The sequence below is a fragment of the Chelonia mydas genome, chromosome 2 (genome assembly GCF_015237465.2).
Source record: "Chelonia mydas isolate rCheMyd1 chromosome 2, rCheMyd1.pri.v2, whole genome shotgun sequence".
Lineage (NCBI taxonomy): Eukaryota > Metazoa > Chordata > Testudines > Cheloniidae > Chelonia > Chelonia mydas.
In genome coordinates this window covers 118,862,594-118,880,938 of record NC_057850.1, presented here as the reverse complement: position 1 = coordinate 118,880,938, position 18,345 = coordinate 118,862,594, and the positions used below count along the sequence as shown (strand labels likewise).

Here is an 18,345-nt window from a genome sequence, read left to right as displayed (position 1 = left end):
CTCCTCCTCTAGGGACAGGCAGAATCCCACTGGAGATACCTGAGCCTCCATTTCATTAAGCATCTTCCCCAGCCTGGCACAATCTCCCTTGATATGTTCTACCGAGAATCTAGCTGTATCATCTGTTCCCACATAAAGGACAATCAGTGGATTATTTCCAGCTCCCATTAGGATCCTCTTCAGCCTTAGGTCCACATCCTGTATCTTAGCTCCCGGCAGACAGCACACTCTTCTGTTCTCCAGATCAGCTCCGGTGACAGGCCTGTATGTTTTTCTTAGTAGGGAGCCCCCAGTCACATAAACTTGCCTTTTTCTGGTGATGGTGTGATTCTCCGGCCTTCCGCCTGTTCTTTCTGGCTGCAAGTCCTCTTGTCTTTTATTCTCCCTTGCAATCTTCTGCAAGTCATCCTGTATCCTCTTGGGGCTCTGAACTCTGGGTATCTCCATTGGCTCTTCCCCTCTTCTTACAGGATTAGCCACTTGTCTTTTCTTCCTTACCCTTCCTCCTTCATTTTTCCTGCTGTGCCCCTTCCTCATTATCCAACTCAGCAAACCTGTTCCTGAACTCTGTTTCTCCTTTACTTACTTTCTTTCTTGGAATCGGTTTCACAGGTTCTCCTAAGGAAAATGACAACTTCCTCTAGTATGAAATAGATTAAAAAAAAGTTATTTAACTGCAGTAACACAATACAAACTTTGCAATGTACAATATATTGCTGTAAAAATTCATTGGACTACAGCCATAGGACCCAATGCTAATGTAATCACACAGGCAAAAGTCCCGAAGGATTAAATAGGAGTTTTGTCTGTCCTTGCTACAGACAGGCCTCAATTCAGCAAGGTACTGAAGTATGTGCCTAATTTTAAGCTCATGAATAGCTCCACTGGTTTGGTAATTAGGCATATCTTATTTAAGTGAATAGGTCTTCATATTTTATCTAACTGTACCTGAGATTTACTTATTTAGGAAGCAGGTTTGCATTAGTGGAGGAGTATGTGTGTGCATGCATACAGATGTATTGTGTGTGTACTGCTAAAATAATGTAATTAGTTTTATACATGTGTATAAGGCGAACTGAAAGGAAGGAGAGTTTCCTTTGTTAAATGTTTACCAGGAAAGGCCTACTCATGCACAAGGGAAAGGCCTAAAGCTGCAAACTATAGCACTGAAAATTTTCCATGGTTCCAAATAAAAATCTACAAACAGCAAACCAACCTCCAAATTGACCAAAATAACTTGTTTTTCCATTCATTGGTAATTTCCTCTACCTGTTTTGCTAAACACATTATTAAAACTGAAAGCATTTAAATATAATTTATATTGAAACAGTTAAGCTTTTATTTTTCTGCAGTTCACTGAGCTAAACTTGGCCAATAGTCACTTTCTAATCTGTCTAATTACCTTCTGGTTGCACCTACCAGCCAACTACAGCAATGATGAATGTAAGCATTATAGAATATTGTTTAACTCCAAACTCAAAACTGACATGAAAACCATTCTGTTAATATTAGGTCTTGTAAAATCTTTTCTTTTTAATTAAAAAAAAAAGTAGACCTAAACTGCTTGGTAGCCTGTGCTTCTCAACATTGTTATGACGAAGGCATATCAAGTATCCATTTCATGGTTGGGTAAACTGAGACAGAGAGAGAGATTAAATGACTGGCTCAATATCACACACCCAATCAGTAGTAGAACCAAGAAATAAACTAAGGAGTTCTGGCTCCCAGCCCCCTTCTGTAATAACTAGGCCACAGTACTTTAATATCTCTTTGCGGGGAAAGGGGATTGTTTCCCTTAATTACATATGATTTCGGTACATAAAATCATACATATTAACAGAGTGAAACCCACTCATACATAGTGGTGATGAGGTATCTTTTCTTATTAACAAAACATGGTAACTAACTCTTCACTCATTTTATTTCTAACATAGAATGATAGCATTCTTTTAACATATCACTATTCCTATTAAATTAATTAAACTAAATCATAAATACATGTGTGAGTACAACAGTGAATTCAATAGTGTAGATGCTCTTACAAAAGAAAATGCCTTTAAAATTACTATTTTAATAAAATTATCTTCTAATGCCAGTAAAAATCTCATCAATATCTAATTCAATAGCCCACAAATACAACACTCCTGAAAAGAAGCCGCAGACTCATCCCCACTTCTCAACATAGTTTTAATAGAAGAGTTGCTATAGCAAGGCCTCATACGTAGAGATTTCATTACTTTTACAAAAAATACATTATTCTATATTTGAGTAAACTATGAAGTAATCATAGGCATTCCCACACCATACCAGTGGTCTATGTAGTCCAGCATCTTGTCTCTGACAGGTTTCAGAGTGGTAGCCATATTAGTCTATATCAGCAAAAAGAACAAGGAGTACTTGTTGAAGAATTGCAACTTTTAGGTCTGTAATTGAGTGACCAGGGAGGTTGAAGTGTTCACCGACTGGTTTTTGAATGTTATAGTTCTTGACGTCTGATTTGTGTCCATTTATTCTTTTGCGTAGAGACTGTCCGGTTTGGACAATGTACATGGCAGAGGGGCATTGCTGGCACATGATGGCATATATCACATTGGTAGATGTGCAGGTGAATGAGCCTCTGATGGTTCCAGTTGGAGAACAGTTCAACCTCCCTGGTCACTCAATTACAGACCTAAAAGTCGCAATTCTTCAACAAAAAAACTTCAAAAACAGACTCCAACAAGAAACTGCAGAACTGGAATTAATTTGCAAACTGGACACCATTAAATTAGGCTTGAATAAAGACTGGGAGTGGATGGGTCATTACACGAAGTAAAACTATTTCCCCATGCTAACTTTTTCCCCTACTGTTACTCACACCTTCTTGTCAACTGTTTGAAATGGGCCATCCTGATTATCACTCCAAAAGTTTTTTTTTCTCCTGCTGATAATAGCCCACCTTAATTGATTAGTCTTGTTAGAGTTGGTATGGCAACACCCATTTTTTCATGTTCTGTGTATATATATCTTCCTACTATATTTTCCACTGCATGCATCCGATGAAGTGGGTTTTAGCCCACGAAAACTTATGCCCAAATAAATTTGTTAGTCTCTAAGGTGCCACAAGTACTCCTCGTTCTTTTTGTCTCTGACAGTGACTAGTACCAGTTACTTCAGAGGAATGTACAAAAAACCACATAATGAATAATGATGGACTAAACTACCAATAGAAGAAGTTTTTCCCAAACTTTTCATCAGTTATTGTGTGATTTATCCCGATTCATATGGGTTCATATCCCTTATAAGCAATTTTTATCCTGTCTAATGTAAATGTCGATGTTCTCATTATCCATATAAATTTTTATTGAATCCAACGAAGCTCTTAAACACAGGGATATCTTGTGTAATGGATCCATACATTTTAAAGCCAGAAGGGACCACTGTGATCTTCTAGTCTGACCTTCTGCATAAACACAGGTCATAAGACTTTCTGGAATTAATTCCTGCTTCAAGTCCAATAGCTGTGGTTGAATTAGAGCATATCTTTTAGAAAAACATCCAATCCTGATTTAGAAATTTCAAGTGATGGAAATTTCCCTGGTTAGTTGTTGCAATGATTAATTACCTATACTGTTAAAAATGCATCCCTTATTTCTAGTAAATTTGTCTAGCTTCAACTTCCAGCTATTGGGTCTTGTTATACCTCTGCTGGGTAGACTGAAGAAACCCTCTATTATCAAATTTCTGTTCCCCATGTAGGTGCTTACAGGTGGTGATCAAGTCACCCCTTAACCATCTCTCAGTTAAGGTAAATAAATTGAGCTCCTTGGGTATCTCTTTATAAGGCATGTTTTCTAATCCAAGCACCAGTGGTTAATTATGTGTTGTATAAAGAGTATTTGGTTAAAGTAAATGGTTAAATTTTACTGTATCGGAAACAGGTAAAATTTAACAATTGCCTAAATAAGGTCTGCTCATGCTCCCACTGAAGTCAATGGAAAACTCTCAGTGACTTCATTTGGAGCAGGATTGGGCCCTAAATGAACCGGTGCATTAAGCAATGTATTTTTTCTTCTTCTTCAAATCATATTTGTTTGATACTTACTAATCTGTAAAATACAGGCAATTGTAGGGAGCTTCCCAGTCAGTGTGAATGAGCAAGATTTTTCTGCATATAATTCAAGATGCAAAATAACAACATTGGTAAAAACCAGCTACAACTTGGACATAGCATACTGCAGAACCCCCAACAGGAAAAGAAGAAGGAATGCTAGATTCCTGGGTGCACTTGGAAAAGTTATCAAGCTTCATGCTCTTTTACAAGCCAAATAAAAATCTGATCATTTATGAAACCAAAAGCCAGAGCAGAATAAAAATTCTCCAAACCGGTCATCAGTGTGTGTGTGTGTGTGCGCCAAGAAGGTCTGGATGTTACCCTGCTGTGGAACAGATTTATAGCACCACACACCTTCATTTATCCTATTAGCGTGCATGGAATGAGAAACACCATCCCAGTACTGCCCTCAAAAATAATTGTATTTTGTTGTCACTAAGTAACAACTGCCTTTTCAGTTACGATATTTATTACTATTTGATAAGGGACTAGCACCCACTTCAGAGAGAAAATGAATGGTTTATATTCCAACCAGTGATGGAAAATAATAGAGAAAAGATTAAGAGCCTGATCCAGGGCCCACTGCCGTCAACTGGAGTTTTTCCATTTACCTCAATGGGCACTGAGTCAGGCCATAAGTGCCAAGTGAATTAGTAAAAGCTAATTTTCTGGCTGTCTTTGTTTGTTATTGCATAATGAATAAACCAAAAGTCAGATTGGTGTAAAACTGGTGACCAACATAACGTAACAAATGCAGTTACTCTTAATTTATACCATTGTGAACAGAAAATAGGACCCATGAGTTTAGCACTCCATGGACCTGGTCCAATGACCACTGAAGTCAGTGGAAATGTTCCCATCAACTTCCAAGAACATTAGATCACGTTCCATGAGAATGCCATACAATTAGATTCTCTAGCTAAACCTCTGAATTTCAAAATACACTACATATCTGAAAAAATCTTCCAAAACATTTAATATTAAGACAGTTCTGTTTTCTATCTGCAGTGTCCTTTTGTTGTTTCTTTGTTTAGAGTTGCTAAACTACAGCTACAAAATGATTCACATATTTAGGAATGGTTCTGTGGATGTACTGAGAGGTAAAAACCTCTAAATATGCTCCACCCACACACACTGTTTCTGAAGGGGTCATCATTCAGCTGTCAAGCTGTATGAACTTAGATGGGAAAGACTAAAGGGTGGGGAGAGAGGAAGGTTATGGCTGTGGCTTTTCTGGGGCTCCTGCTACTTTGTGACTGTTGACATTTAAGAGACTGGAACTGCATCTGTTTAAGAAACAATTACTAGAAAGTGTAACTATAAATCACTACAGAAATCTGGAGACTCTGATGAGTAAGTAGTCAATTAGAAATAAAGAGGAGAAAATACAATCTACTAAAAGCAGAACAAAATCATCCAATCAAAATACAAAGCTATCACTAATAATAAATTGCTCCAACACTTGACAAAATGGATACTTTTATCAATATGCAGCTTTACATTTTACCTGTAAACTGAATTACTAAAATGGATGAAAATAGAAAATAAAAAAATCCACTTTGGTAAAGATGTGTTATTTAATCAGATTTCTCACACTGTTTTTGATTATTGTTTTATTGCTACAGCCGTTGACTAAGTTTAGGCAGCTATGCCTTATCTGCTCAAAGCACAGGCAAAAGATTAATGTACTAGTAGTACATTAGTAGGAGTAGTAGCAACAGTTCATTACTGTAACATCTAGAGGTCCAACGATTGGGCCCCACAAAACTCAGCATTTTACAAACACAATGGTGAAAGACAGTCCTGAAAATCTTATAGCCTAAACCAGCATTTCTCAAGTGTGGCCACTATGGGGCTTTTCTTGTGACCACAGCCTCCTGGGCAGTGACTGCGGGATGAGGGGGAGCGCGCAAAGCAGTGCCTCTTCCCCAGGGCCACCAGAAGGGATTGGGCCCTCTGGAGCCACAAACGCCGGAGGAGCAGGAAGCCAGTGAGTTCCCCACCTTCCTGGGCATGGTGAGGCTCGGGCTTCAGCCCTGGGACGGCGGGCTCCAGTTGTGGGACTTTGGGCTCCGGCCCTGGATCACAGCCACACAGGGGTGGGTGCTGGCTCTCGGCTCATCCCCATTGTCCTTGATCCTCTGTAGCCTCCTCTGGACCCTGGGATCACCTCCCCACACATTGTCCCCGGCCGCCATTGTCTCGCTACCCACCTGCCCATCCAGGGCTTAATTTGTCCCCTAGCTTTCCAGGGCTGAGTAACTCTGCTGTGAAAATTCATATTTGTATAGTAGTTAATATCACTTTTCACAGCCTCCCAGCTAGCTAGTAAATCTGCTATGAAAAGTGATATTAGCAAACATAAAATATGACTTTTCGCAGCAGCAGACTTATTAGCTAGCATGCCTTTTTTTAAAAAAGGCAACCAAAAACAAAAGAAACAACAAAAAAAGACCAGAATGTGCAAAGCACCTTATTTGTGTATCTATTCAGGTCCAGTAAAGAACAGAGAACTGTACATTATTTTTATTATTGAGTCTGGAAAAAAAAAACCTACATAAATAAATTATAATGATTTGGACATGTCTATGTGCATATTTACTTATTTTCCCTAAAGTTAATTAAGTATTTTAAGAAAAATTTTAAAGAAAAATTTTAAGAAAAAAACAGAGTTGGTGGCCGCACTCTGAGGCCACCAAAAAATTTATTGTGAGAACCCCTGGTCTAAACAGACAAGTCAAACTAAAGGTGGGAGAGAAAACAGAGGCAACGGAGAGGAACTGATTTGACCAAGGTCACACAGCAGGTTAATGAATAGAAACCAGGTCTTCTAACTTCCAGCCCAGTGCCACATTCACTAGGCAATGCTGCCACACACACACACACACACACCCCTTTGCACTTTCCTCATCCTAGCCATTCCCTCTGTTGCACCATAGGATCCCAAGATTTGCTATAATTTATACCAGCATCAAGCAACCACAAGAGGCCAAAACCAACACAGAGGGTTAAAGCATTAATCCAGGCATGGCTCCCCCTTTTCTCTGATTGTATCCCTTTTTCCCAGTTATCCCAGCCCTGCACCACCAAAATGATCCACTTTATGTTGAGGTAGTTCTTCTTGGAGAGTTTAAAATCCCCTTTTGGGTCAGATTCCACCACTGATGCAGCGCAAACAGGCTGTGCCACACTGGAAAATCTGGGCCCTGACGTTTGGCTGCTGGGAAAATGCTCCTGCTCGACACAATTTCACACATCACTGAATGGGTCCTGTGACTCTTCCGCTGAATCAGTGCATTTAAATCGCAGTAGGTTGGCAAAGCAATTTGATTGGATCTACCATGCATATGTGGATTAGCAAATTGTAGTGTCAATCCACATACTAAAAACCCACCAATCTTAAACTAGATATTTTTAGCTCACCACTGAAAACACAGCATCTCCGAGGACACATGTATTAGTGCAAACACAGAAAAAAGAGTTCTCAATATTGTAACTAAGAATAAACCCATCCTATAAACCAGCTGTTTGAACATCACATTACTTTGCCATATGAAAGCAATTAGCTACAATTGGCAGTATAGCCATTTCCTAGAACATTAGTACTCAACCTTTAAAAAGACATGGTCAAGTTAAAAACCAACCACTTATTTCAGAAAATATTTTACCTAACATTGTTATAAGTATAGCTATAATTACTATACATGAAAGAGATTAGAGAAAATTCTGTATTTCCTCTGTTTTTTCACTTTGTTTACTTTTTGCATTTGACAACAGCTTGCATATAGTCAGTTTCACTGTTTCCCTTAGAATTAATTTCTTCTGTTACACAGGCGTTAACAAGATTAGTTGCTTCTTCAGCAAGAGCATTGAGAAAAATATTATGATAAATAAGAAAATTTCATTGTAAAACCACAAAACCTGGCAAAGGACTCAGAAAGTTTTGTACCTGAAACTACTATTAATTCATTTTTTTAAGCAGATCAGATTTCAAACTGACAGTGTCCCTTTGACAGTCAAATAGTGACTTAGTCATTAAATGGAGTCAACGTGAGGCTCAGAAGAACTCATATATTAACATTTCAAAAAAAAGGATATCATAAATTGAGCAACAGCTAATGCACTCATCAAAACAAAAAAGGGACAGATTTTGATGCCCTTACCGCATAAGACCTTATGTTGCAAATTGTCTCACTGAAACCAATGGGACTTCTAAAGGACAACTCAACAAAGTAAGAATATCAAAATCTGGCCCTAAATAAATTACCTTCCAGTACAGCATTTTTTGTTTTAAGTAAATCATCAAAGTAACATTTTCCCCACTTACCTGAACTAACCATTAGCGCAAATTAAGGATTAATCTCTCTCTCTCTCTCTCTCTCCTGCCCCCAGCACCCAGCACTCTATAATATATGTGTGTGAGAGTGCCTCTCTCATTCCATGACCCTCTGTTCTTTGTTTTTAATTCCTTCTTTCCAAAAAAACCTCAAACCCAAGAAGAGAGTCACCTGCTGGGCTATAAAAAAGCCCAGGGTTGAGCACTGCTGATCTGTAATTTAGTCTTTGGGCTCCATGCTAGCCTACTAGGAATTCATTATTCCAAAACAAATATGGTTATTTCCCAAAGGTACATCACATTTAATATTCCCTAAATCAGATTCATAAGTAACAAGCTGTGCTCATCAATATTCCACAGTGAGAACAACAGATATTAAAAATAAAATAAAATAAAATAAAATAAAATAAAGCCATATACTGGGCAATCAGAAAATATATATTATACTTAATACCATGAAATTCTAGAGATGACCTGGTTCTCTTATTTCTTTTGTAATATGATTAAGATGTTTTTATCAAGTCACAGTACAATACTGTAGCATCCTGACCAGTGTTCAAATCTTTTAGTCATATTTCTGTGCCACCAGAATAGCAAGGTAAAAATACAGCCTAATGTAGGCAGTTTGGTTGACTTGTGTATTTAAGTCTTGAGTAGCAAAGCCATTAAACAACCTAAACATTAAGACATCTAACAATCATTAAAATTTGTAGTCCACAAGTTATATCCCTTCCTGACTCCTATGTTTGTCTGGGTTTCTCTCTTTGTTTTCCTTATGAAATAATACATGCAGGTCCTTTTGAAGATATTTCCTGGTGTATAATAGCTGTTTGTTTGTTTGTTTTTAAAGACATCTGCAGCCAAAAACTTTCAGACCTGGCTACCAGAGGTACACTCACAAAATGGAGTAAATGCAAGCTGAGCAACTTGTTTGCTGCATAACTTGTGACTGATCATTTGACCCTTACAGTTTGTGACAGTCTTCATAAACAATACATTGTAGTATCACATCCTACCACAAACGATCATAATACTACATATTGGACCATGACACTGTAAAGCAGAAGGCTGTAAAAATATGCATTTCATATAGTTGTACCAGGTACCCATGTAGTATAGAGATGTGATATACAGTTATGCTTAGACCACATAAAGTGTTGATATGTCTGCATGTGAGTAATTAGTTATAAAGAGACATTCATTATACTGTAATAAGGGTATATGTTGGGTATGTTGTAAATGCCAGGTTGAATAGAGTGCTTCCAGCACCTGGCAAGTGTCATCACACTATAAATTATGCCATGAAGCATGTTTTTCCTTTTACACATTTTGAAAAACTAATTCTATGAGAAGTGCCACCTTGGATTTCCTCCATCTGAAATGAGGATCCCAACAGCTGCATTTGAGCCTAGAAATTTCTACCTATGTTGTTAATAATCATAGGACTTAACTGGTGCAACCTATTTTACAGAGATACAAATGAAAGTCTATGGTGTGGTGATAATTTGCATATCTTTTTACATATGTACACTAACCAATATATACACAATAAATGGTGTCACATGCATTGAAAAAAATCAGTCACTACATGAAACTTCAATAAACATCACAGTAAGTATCATTAAGAATCATCTTTCCTTTTAAAGGCTGTTACCATTAGAGTACTAGATTATTGTATTTCTAAATGTCGAGAAATCACATTAGTATGTTTGTGTCATCTGGCCAAGATTTTTCATTCCAGTTTTCATTTGTATTCATTATGTATATTTTTTAAATAGAAGATAATATGCACACAGTATAGCATTAGGGCTTGATCCAAAGCCCACTGAAGTCAATGGAAGTCATTCCCTTAATGTTTGGCCTAATTTTTAAGATCTAAAAAACTCTAAACATCCTGCTCTCCTATGCACAGCAGAAACAGCTGTCCCAAGGAATGCTAAAGACTCATTTAGAGAAATGTCATCTTCAAAGGCTATCTTTCAGGTCCCCATTGCAACTTTTTATACCATATTTATAACATCCAAAGCAAGCTGCTTTTCTTCATGTTTCAGTTAACGTCATTGTCTTAATCACTTGTCCTAAGAGTTTAACTTCAGAAACAGAACACAAATATGGTATAATGCCCCAAATTCCTACTTTACCCACAACATCAGTCCATGCGTGTTCCCTAGTCCCTTGGATGTAAAGCCCCTTGAGCTGAGAACCAGGCATGTGCCTGGAAGAGAAGGGAAGCTCTCAATATTTAAATAGAGACAATCACTGCAGGTAACATACTTCAGAATATAACACTACCTAATGAAAATGATGGATGCTGAAAACTAAGTATAGTAACAGTTTATTAAACTCATTTTTAAAAACATGTATAAACAAAATGCATTAAAAATTGTGTTATATAACAAATTTTGCTCTATAAATATACCTCATATAGGGTGACCAGATGTCCCAATTTTATAGGAACAGTCTCGATATTTGGGGCTTTTTCTTATATAGGTGCCTATTACCCTCCAGTCCCTGTCCCAATTTTTCACACTTGCTGTCTCGTCACCCTAACCTCATAGCAGAAAGAACTAGGACCTATAGCTCCCCAGAACTATTATACTTTCTCCCTTACAATGACTTATGGCAACCTCCTGACTCATATGTTAAGTTTTCTGTTGCAATGTGTCTCTTGCTCAATTACACTCCTCCGATTCAGAAATATATTACAGGCAAATCATATAAGATTGGTTTTATCCACATTGCAGGAATGAATTGAGATCAGGTGCATGGGAACACAATTTTAATACAGAAAATAAAGAGAAAACAACTTTCAATTGATAAAACTATTATTTGAGAGAGAAAGAGATGACATTTGATTGTAAGGATGAAAATAGTAGATTTTCCTTGCCTATGGCTGAATTTATCCCCACCTAAAATCACCTCAGCCAGAGATTTTTTTATCCTTGGGACTCATAAAATACTTCTTGCCTTTGCAATACACCAGACTACAACAAATATCATGTACTCTCCAGAAAACTGTCACAGAAAGTTCCTCCCCAGGTCTCCTAGAAGGGCTTTATTCCTTCTATCCCTAAAAATGATTCAAGACAAGCACTAGAAAGAGAATTTTAAAATTATTACTTTTAGTGTATGCAGTAAAATCTCATTCTAAATCTTTGCTGTTATAAACATGAGATGATACTCCGAATGGAGCAGTGTCAAAACTATTATCCTTAATATAGGGTTCTCCTGCTTATAGCATTTCTGACTAGAATGTTGTTCCTAACAAGAGCATATACACAAAACACACACATTTTTCTTTCCCCTACTACCTGCAACCTCATTAAAGCATTAGGCAGCACATGTCATGCATGTCTATAGCATCATTCCTGGATATAATGTCATTACTTTCCTTTCCCACCCTACTCTGTGACCCCATTCTACCATAAAGACACATGTATGTATGATTTCAATGGTTAAAATACATTGAAACAGGAGGGAGAACTCTCACTGCACCAGCTAACAAGAAAGTGTGTGTGTGTGTGTGTGTGTGTGCCGCTTCCCCATCCTCTGCTAAAAGCTTGGGTAACTGAGAGCACTCCCACACCCAAACTTTAACTCCTGCATGACATGACATTTCAGAAGGCCCATACCAACAACAGACATGTTGATAAACACTACAGTAACACAAACCAAACTTCTGCTGTACTTTCATTGGGATAAAGTATACTATGATTTTCATATGCTATTCTATATAGGTTCCTATACTGCTTGCATCACTATAATATGTGATTCTGTTGATGCAGATTTTACTGTAATTTAAAGAGAAAGAAATACTGGACACATACCCAGCCTCCATTGTCCTGGATCCAGTTGTGTAGGTGTCTATTCAGGTACTCGGTCATCCACACAGCAATGCTGTCCACAAGAGGCGACATCTCCCGATTGACGCTCTCCACGCACATCACGCCACCGAATTCAAAGAAGGCCACGATCCTTCCCCAGTTTACCCCATCTCGGAACAGCTCCTCCACCACCGCCACAAAGCGTCCCCTCGCTGTGAATGGGGTCAAGTGCAGCTGGCCAGACATCTGGGCAAAATCTCTGTGGTAGCGGCGGGAAAATTCATCTCCAGCTTGGCACAGAGTTAAGTGAACAGCCTGCGGTGCTGGGCGCAGCCCATCACCAAGGGGCACGTTACTAGCAGCAGCCGAGCCAGGGGGCTCAGGAGGCAGAGACACCAGCCCAGCATGGTCAGATGAGGTCCCAGCAGCAGTAGGAGGAGAGAGATTTGGAGAAACTGGTCCTCTGTTTTCATTGGCAGCCCAATCATATCCCCTCTGTGACAGTTTGTAATGGATGTACTTCAGCACTATCTCCCGGTTATCATAGCCTCTTCTCCCAGGATGAGCCATAATTTCCAACAGGGAGCAGCAAGGAGGAGGGAGAGAGGAAGAAGAGGAGCAGGATGAACCCAAAAAAGTAAAGCAGCCAATAATAATAATAATACCACCAAAAAATTATAATCCAGTTATTGTATTGGATGTGGTTTCATTCATGATGGTATGAGGAGCTCTCAGGTCTCAGAGGTACTTTCGTCTTCTCGGTTTGAGATGCACAGTATAAATAGATTTAAAATGCTGTAAGTATTTTATTTCCAGAAGCACATTATTTATTATATATTTATTTTAGAAACATTTTCTTCTTGATGCTGAAACATATATTTTTTAAAAATCTCATACTTAGTCAAAACCAAGTGCATATTTCCCCTAGGTGCTGAACTAACACATGTGAATGAAGGAGCTGAAGAACATACACTGTAAAAACTGCAATTCAAAATGATTTGCTCAACAGCCTTGGATGAACGTTAATCCAATGCACTTTAAACTAAAAATCTCAAAACTCTTTCTTTTTTGTTTTTTAATTACACAAAGTAAATTTCCTGTGTAAAGTACTTACTTGGACTATAAATACGTTCCTCTGTCAAGTTTCCTTTTAAAAAAAAACAAGTCTTCAGACACGTTAAGTTCTGGTTGCTTTGATGCTTCACAAGATCAAATCACCAACGGGACAGGAAAGGGACCAAAAAAAAAAAAAACCCCAAAACCTATGGATTTTAAAATTTATTTCCTCGACTTCCGTTAAACAGACATCTCCAAAGACATGTCAAAGATCAGAATATCCCGCCTCAGAGCCCAGGAAGGAGAACAACCCAAAACAAAAGCAAAATTATGAAGAGCAGATGAAACACACCTTTGACTCCAAGCTCTTGCAGAAGTGCTGTGCTTTCCCCTCCAGTGCAACGTACAGACACATGCAATTAAATACATGTAGTTTCATTCAGACACTGATCTCTAGGCAGAGCCCAACGCTCTCCCCCCTTCCCTCACACACCCACACCCACCAAAAGGGAGCATCAAAATTTTGACTTTTGCCTAAATTCCGGGGAGCAAATGCATTTCCAAAGCAGCTTTGTTTGTATAAAATGCAAGAAACACCCCCCCGCCCCCAGAGTGCAGGGAAGAGGATGGGGGCGTGTGTGGAATATTATTCATACAAATTAGGACCGCTGCTAGGAAGCTGTTCCCCCACGACCCGCCCGCCCCCCCCCTCCCCCCAGCGCAGACAGCCCCGCAAGCCCCCCAGGCAGAGCAGCCCCCTGGTCTTTCCGCAGTGGTGCTGCTGAAGCGCCAGTCCGCTCCTGTAGCTGTGGCGGCCGGGGAAGCAGAGTCGCAGCGCGGGTGCAAGAGCAGGAGGGAGGGGGCGGAGGAGGAGCAGAGCCAGTGGCGGGGAGGAGAGTGGCCGGGAGAGGCCCGCACAAGAGGGGCGGGTTCCCTACAGCTCCACCTCGCTGTTCATTCAAGAAACCGGGGAGAGGAAGGAGAACCCGCTCGCCACCGGAGCCGCCGATGTAGCCTTGGCGGGGCGGGCCAGCTGCCCCGTGCGTGGCCGGGGGCCGCCCGCCCGCCCGCCAGGCAGACGCTGGCGAGGACGCGGCTCGGCTGGGAAGGGGCTGGGGGGAGAAACGCCCCGGGTGGCTCCTTGCGGCGGGGCTCTCCTGGGCCTGGGGCAGATTCATGCCTGGGGTAACGTCGCGGCAGACCAATGCTCCGCGCCCTCCCCGGGCCTGCTCCCCCCCCGCACCGCGGCCCCTGCCCCCGGGCGGCTCCCCCGCTGTGAGTGCAAAGTCCGGCCCGCGGGCCGCTCGCGCCTTCCCAGCTTCTCCTCCCCTGAGGCCGGCCGAGGCGGGGACGGAGGGAAGACGCAGGCCCGCTCCTTGCGCGCAGGCAGCTGCGGCTTTCCCCGCGCCTGCAGGCGGGAGGACGCGAGGGGAGGAGAGGAAGCGGCCGCTGGAGCAGATGGGCCCCGCTGTCCCGCCTGGCTCCTGGGGGGCTTTGGTAGGGGCTGCTTCCTGCGCCGCCCGGGGCGCCGCGCTGAACTCCGCCGTGAAGACAAAGGCGGCTGACTTGCTTTGAGAGAGGTTTACATAAAATAGGTACAAAAATAATAATCATCCGAACCAGTTCCAAAGTTGTGGTGCCGGTAGAGCTGAAAAGAGGCCAGTTTGTTATTTAACCACCCCACCCCTACCCCAAATCCCAGGCTAGCCCTGTGATTAGTTCAGGGGTAGACGCTTCTAGTGCTTCATTTGTAATGAAAGAGAGAGGTGCTGGGGCTCAAGCAATTTTTTAATTTTCATAACTGACACAGTTATGTTGCATCCGATGAAGTGAGCTGTAGCTCACGAAAGCTTATGCTCAAATAAATTGGTTAGTCTCTAAGGTGCCACAAGTACTCCTTTTCTTTTTGCAAATACAGACTAACGCGGCTGTTGCTCTGATAACTGACACAGACAGCGAGCCCAGAGGTGCAGGGCGATGAACTCCCAGGCGTAGAGGCTCAGCCCTGGCACAAATTAAGCACTGGACATTTCTTCCCTCACTGATTTTTGCGCTTTCCACTTGCACTAGGATTGTAGGGGAAATGCATTTCTGAAACCCTCCTTTGGAGGGAAAAGCCCTGCCAGGTGGCGTAGAGAATCCTGTGTTCATTTTTGCTTATGGTGCCCACTCATCAGGATTAACGGCAGCAGAGTGGCAAAGACTCAAGGCGCCACTAACAAACCGGGAGAGATAGCAACATGGGAAACATTTTATTGCAAAAACACTTTGTCACATAAAGAAGACCTTTCAAATTATTGAAATGTTCATTGAATTCGCATGCGATGATGTGAGCTGTAGCTCACGAAAGCTTATGCTCAAATAAATTTGTTAGTCTCTAAGGTGCCACAAGTACTCCTTTTCTTTTTGCAAATACAGACTAACACGGCTGCTACTCTGAAACCGTTCATTGTATTGATGGTACTTATGACCTTTTTGACCTCCCTTTTCACTGGCCTGTATGATTTTCCTTTATTGCTCCTTTGGAAATATTTTGGGGGCTATCACATCTAATTTTAGGCCTCTGATATGCAAATCCTGGATGTTGTGCTTACTACTCTAATAGTCCGGTTTAATGCACCTACCATCACAGTTAGCATCATGCCCTATAGTAAAATGTCAGCTAAAGCCCGTAGATCCTGATCCTGCAGAGATTTACACACATGCTTAATTTTGTGCATGTGAATAGCTCCACTGAGGTCTGTGGGACTACTCACATATAGAAAGTTTAATACATCCATAAACCGTTGCACGTGGGGCCTTAGTTTGTACACAACCTAGATTCTTAGATTGAGGGGCAAGGGATATACAATTTTTTGAGAGTAAATTAATCTAGAGATTGATCCAACACACACTAAAGGCTACAGGAATCCTGCTGGAAAATGGGGTAAGATGCACCAGTGAAAAATCAACACTACTATTTTTCCTTGTCTACACCAGTGCAGCTACACTGATGGGTGGACACCGATGGTTGAAATTAGGATAAATTCCCAGTGTGGACAAGGCCCAAGTTAAATCAGGGTTGAAGGTACTCAGCATCTCTCAGTATCAAGCTGTTAGCATCAAAGGACAGAAACAGATTGCTAGAATTTATAAAATGTCACTTTAAAGGATTTTCATGTATCTGAATGCAAAATCTTTGTAAATCCTGAAGAATTAAATGCAAGGTGTTAACTGGAACATTTGATGCATCTGAAGAAGTTGTTTTTTACCCATGAAAGCTTATGTCCAAATAAATTTGTTAGTCTTTAAGGTGCCACCGGACTCCTTGTTTTTGTGGATACAGACTAACACGGCTACCCCCTGAAACTGGAACATTATCCACTGTGAATCTAGAGGGGAAAATATTTTAAACTTAAGATGAGAATTTGAGAGTATTCTCATGGATGGGGAGTAGAAAGTTCATTAATGCTTTAGTCTCTATGAGGAACTGAAATGCAAGGCTGCTCATAAATGTTTACCTAAATTCCAGGAGAAAAACAAAGCCATAGTACACATAATTATTTTAAAATTAGGGGAGGATTTTTATGATTTTTGCCTTCTATTAGTTTCTGAATCAATGCACTATGATTCTTTAAAACTCACCTGTAAATTCCATTGTTTTGTATTCAAAGCATGCTTGTCTTACATACTCACAATATCACACAAGTAAGAAGAGAAATATTTCACTCCCCTAAGTGTAGGAACTGCCAGTGTCAGAGTAGATAATTTCTTTCATTGTGCACACTGTGTGTTAGTAATGTGCACTGATTTAGCTTATTTTTGCAATAGATTGTGCATGGATAATTATGTTATAATGCACTGAGGAGCTTCTGTAGAAAGTTACAGAACAGCATCATGCAGCTAGATTCAGTTCTGTCAGTTGCTAAAGTAAAAGAAACTAGATAATCTTTCAGAGAGACAAAGTGGATGAGGTAATATCTTTTATTGGACCAACTCTCTATTGATGAGAGAGACAAGCTTTTGAGTTTGCACAGAGCTTGTCTTCAGGACTGAGAAACATACTCAGAGTGTCATAGCTAAATACAAGGTGGAACAGATTGTTTAGCATAGGTAGTTAACACATATTTCAAGGGACCATTCAAGGTGAAATGGCTGGTTAATACCCTTCCAGTCCTGGGAATGAAAAGGAGAGGGGAAGGCAGCTGGTGGGGGATGATGGGGGAGGGGGGGGTGAGAGGGAGGTTGTTAATGGGTTATAGCTTGTTGTAATAAGCCATAAATCCAGTGCCTCTGTTCTGTCCATGATTTTTAGTGTCTACCAGTGTTATGAATTTAAGCTCCCAGGCTTGTCTTTTGAAAGTGTTGTCCAGTTTTCCTTTGAGGATGAGGACTGATGGGTCAAATATAGAGCAATCGCTTTGAGAAAAATGTTCACTCACATTGTTCTACTAATCCACTTTAAATTCACTTATGAAAAAAAGTTTTCTTACCACTTGTTGCCATCTAGTGGCTGCTGCTCACTTAAGACGTTTTGAAGAATCTGGTTTCAGGTACCAGCCATGCCCCTGAGCACCCCTGCTACGTTTTGGGGCTCTACAATAACATTTTCATTTATTCTCTCTGGAACTGACAATATAAGAGGGACAGTGACACTGACTATGTACAAAGTGTGGTCAAATATACAAAGTAAACAAACTGGGGGAAAATATAGAAATTTTGTTTTCTTTAAACTCATTTTTAGAATATTTATTACATTTTAAAATAGTAGGTTAAACAAGTTAGACTGCTGGTGGTTTTTAAGCTGTTGCATCCCTTTGATATTAGTGTTTTTCAGAATAAGAGTCTAGGAAGAAATATTATTATTTGGGAGAGACAATCAGTTGTGTTTTTATAATTCTTAATTAGCAACAAAACTTGAGAGCCCTACATCCTAAAATGGTAGCTAAAGCGTAATAGCAGTCTAGTATAGTTAAGCATCCCATTGATATGGATTCAAATCCTTTTTAATAGAGAAGTTGGATGACTGCTGGAAAGTCATAGGATGAGTAAATCTG

At 40.3% G+C, this 18,345-nt stretch overlaps 1 protein-coding gene across 4 annotated transcripts in view; it reads right to left on the bottom strand.

Annotated features, from left to right (window-relative positions):
* BCL2 (BCL2 apoptosis regulator) overlaps positions 1-16,591 on the bottom strand; it is a 133,355-nt gene extending 116,764 nt beyond the window's left edge. Inside the window, exons 1-3 of one of the 4 annotated variants that reach the window (XM_043540204.1) lie at positions 13,662-13,992; positions 13,368-13,400; positions 12,257-13,007 (exon numbers count right to left, since the gene is read on the bottom strand). In XM_043540204.1, coding sequence (XP_043396139.1) covers positions 12,257-12,823 — 567 coding nt within the window. In that variant the 5' untranslated portion in view covers positions 12,824-13,007; positions 13,368-13,400; positions 13,662-13,992. Of the gene's footprint in view, positions 1-10,894; positions 11,523-12,256; positions 13,008-13,367; positions 13,401-13,661 lie in introns of those variants that run through there. The other 3 variants (XM_043540205.1, XM_027821311.3, XM_007058814.4) reach the window with 3 other exon arrangements.
* Between the last annotated feature and the right edge of the window lie 1,754 nt (positions 16,592-18,345).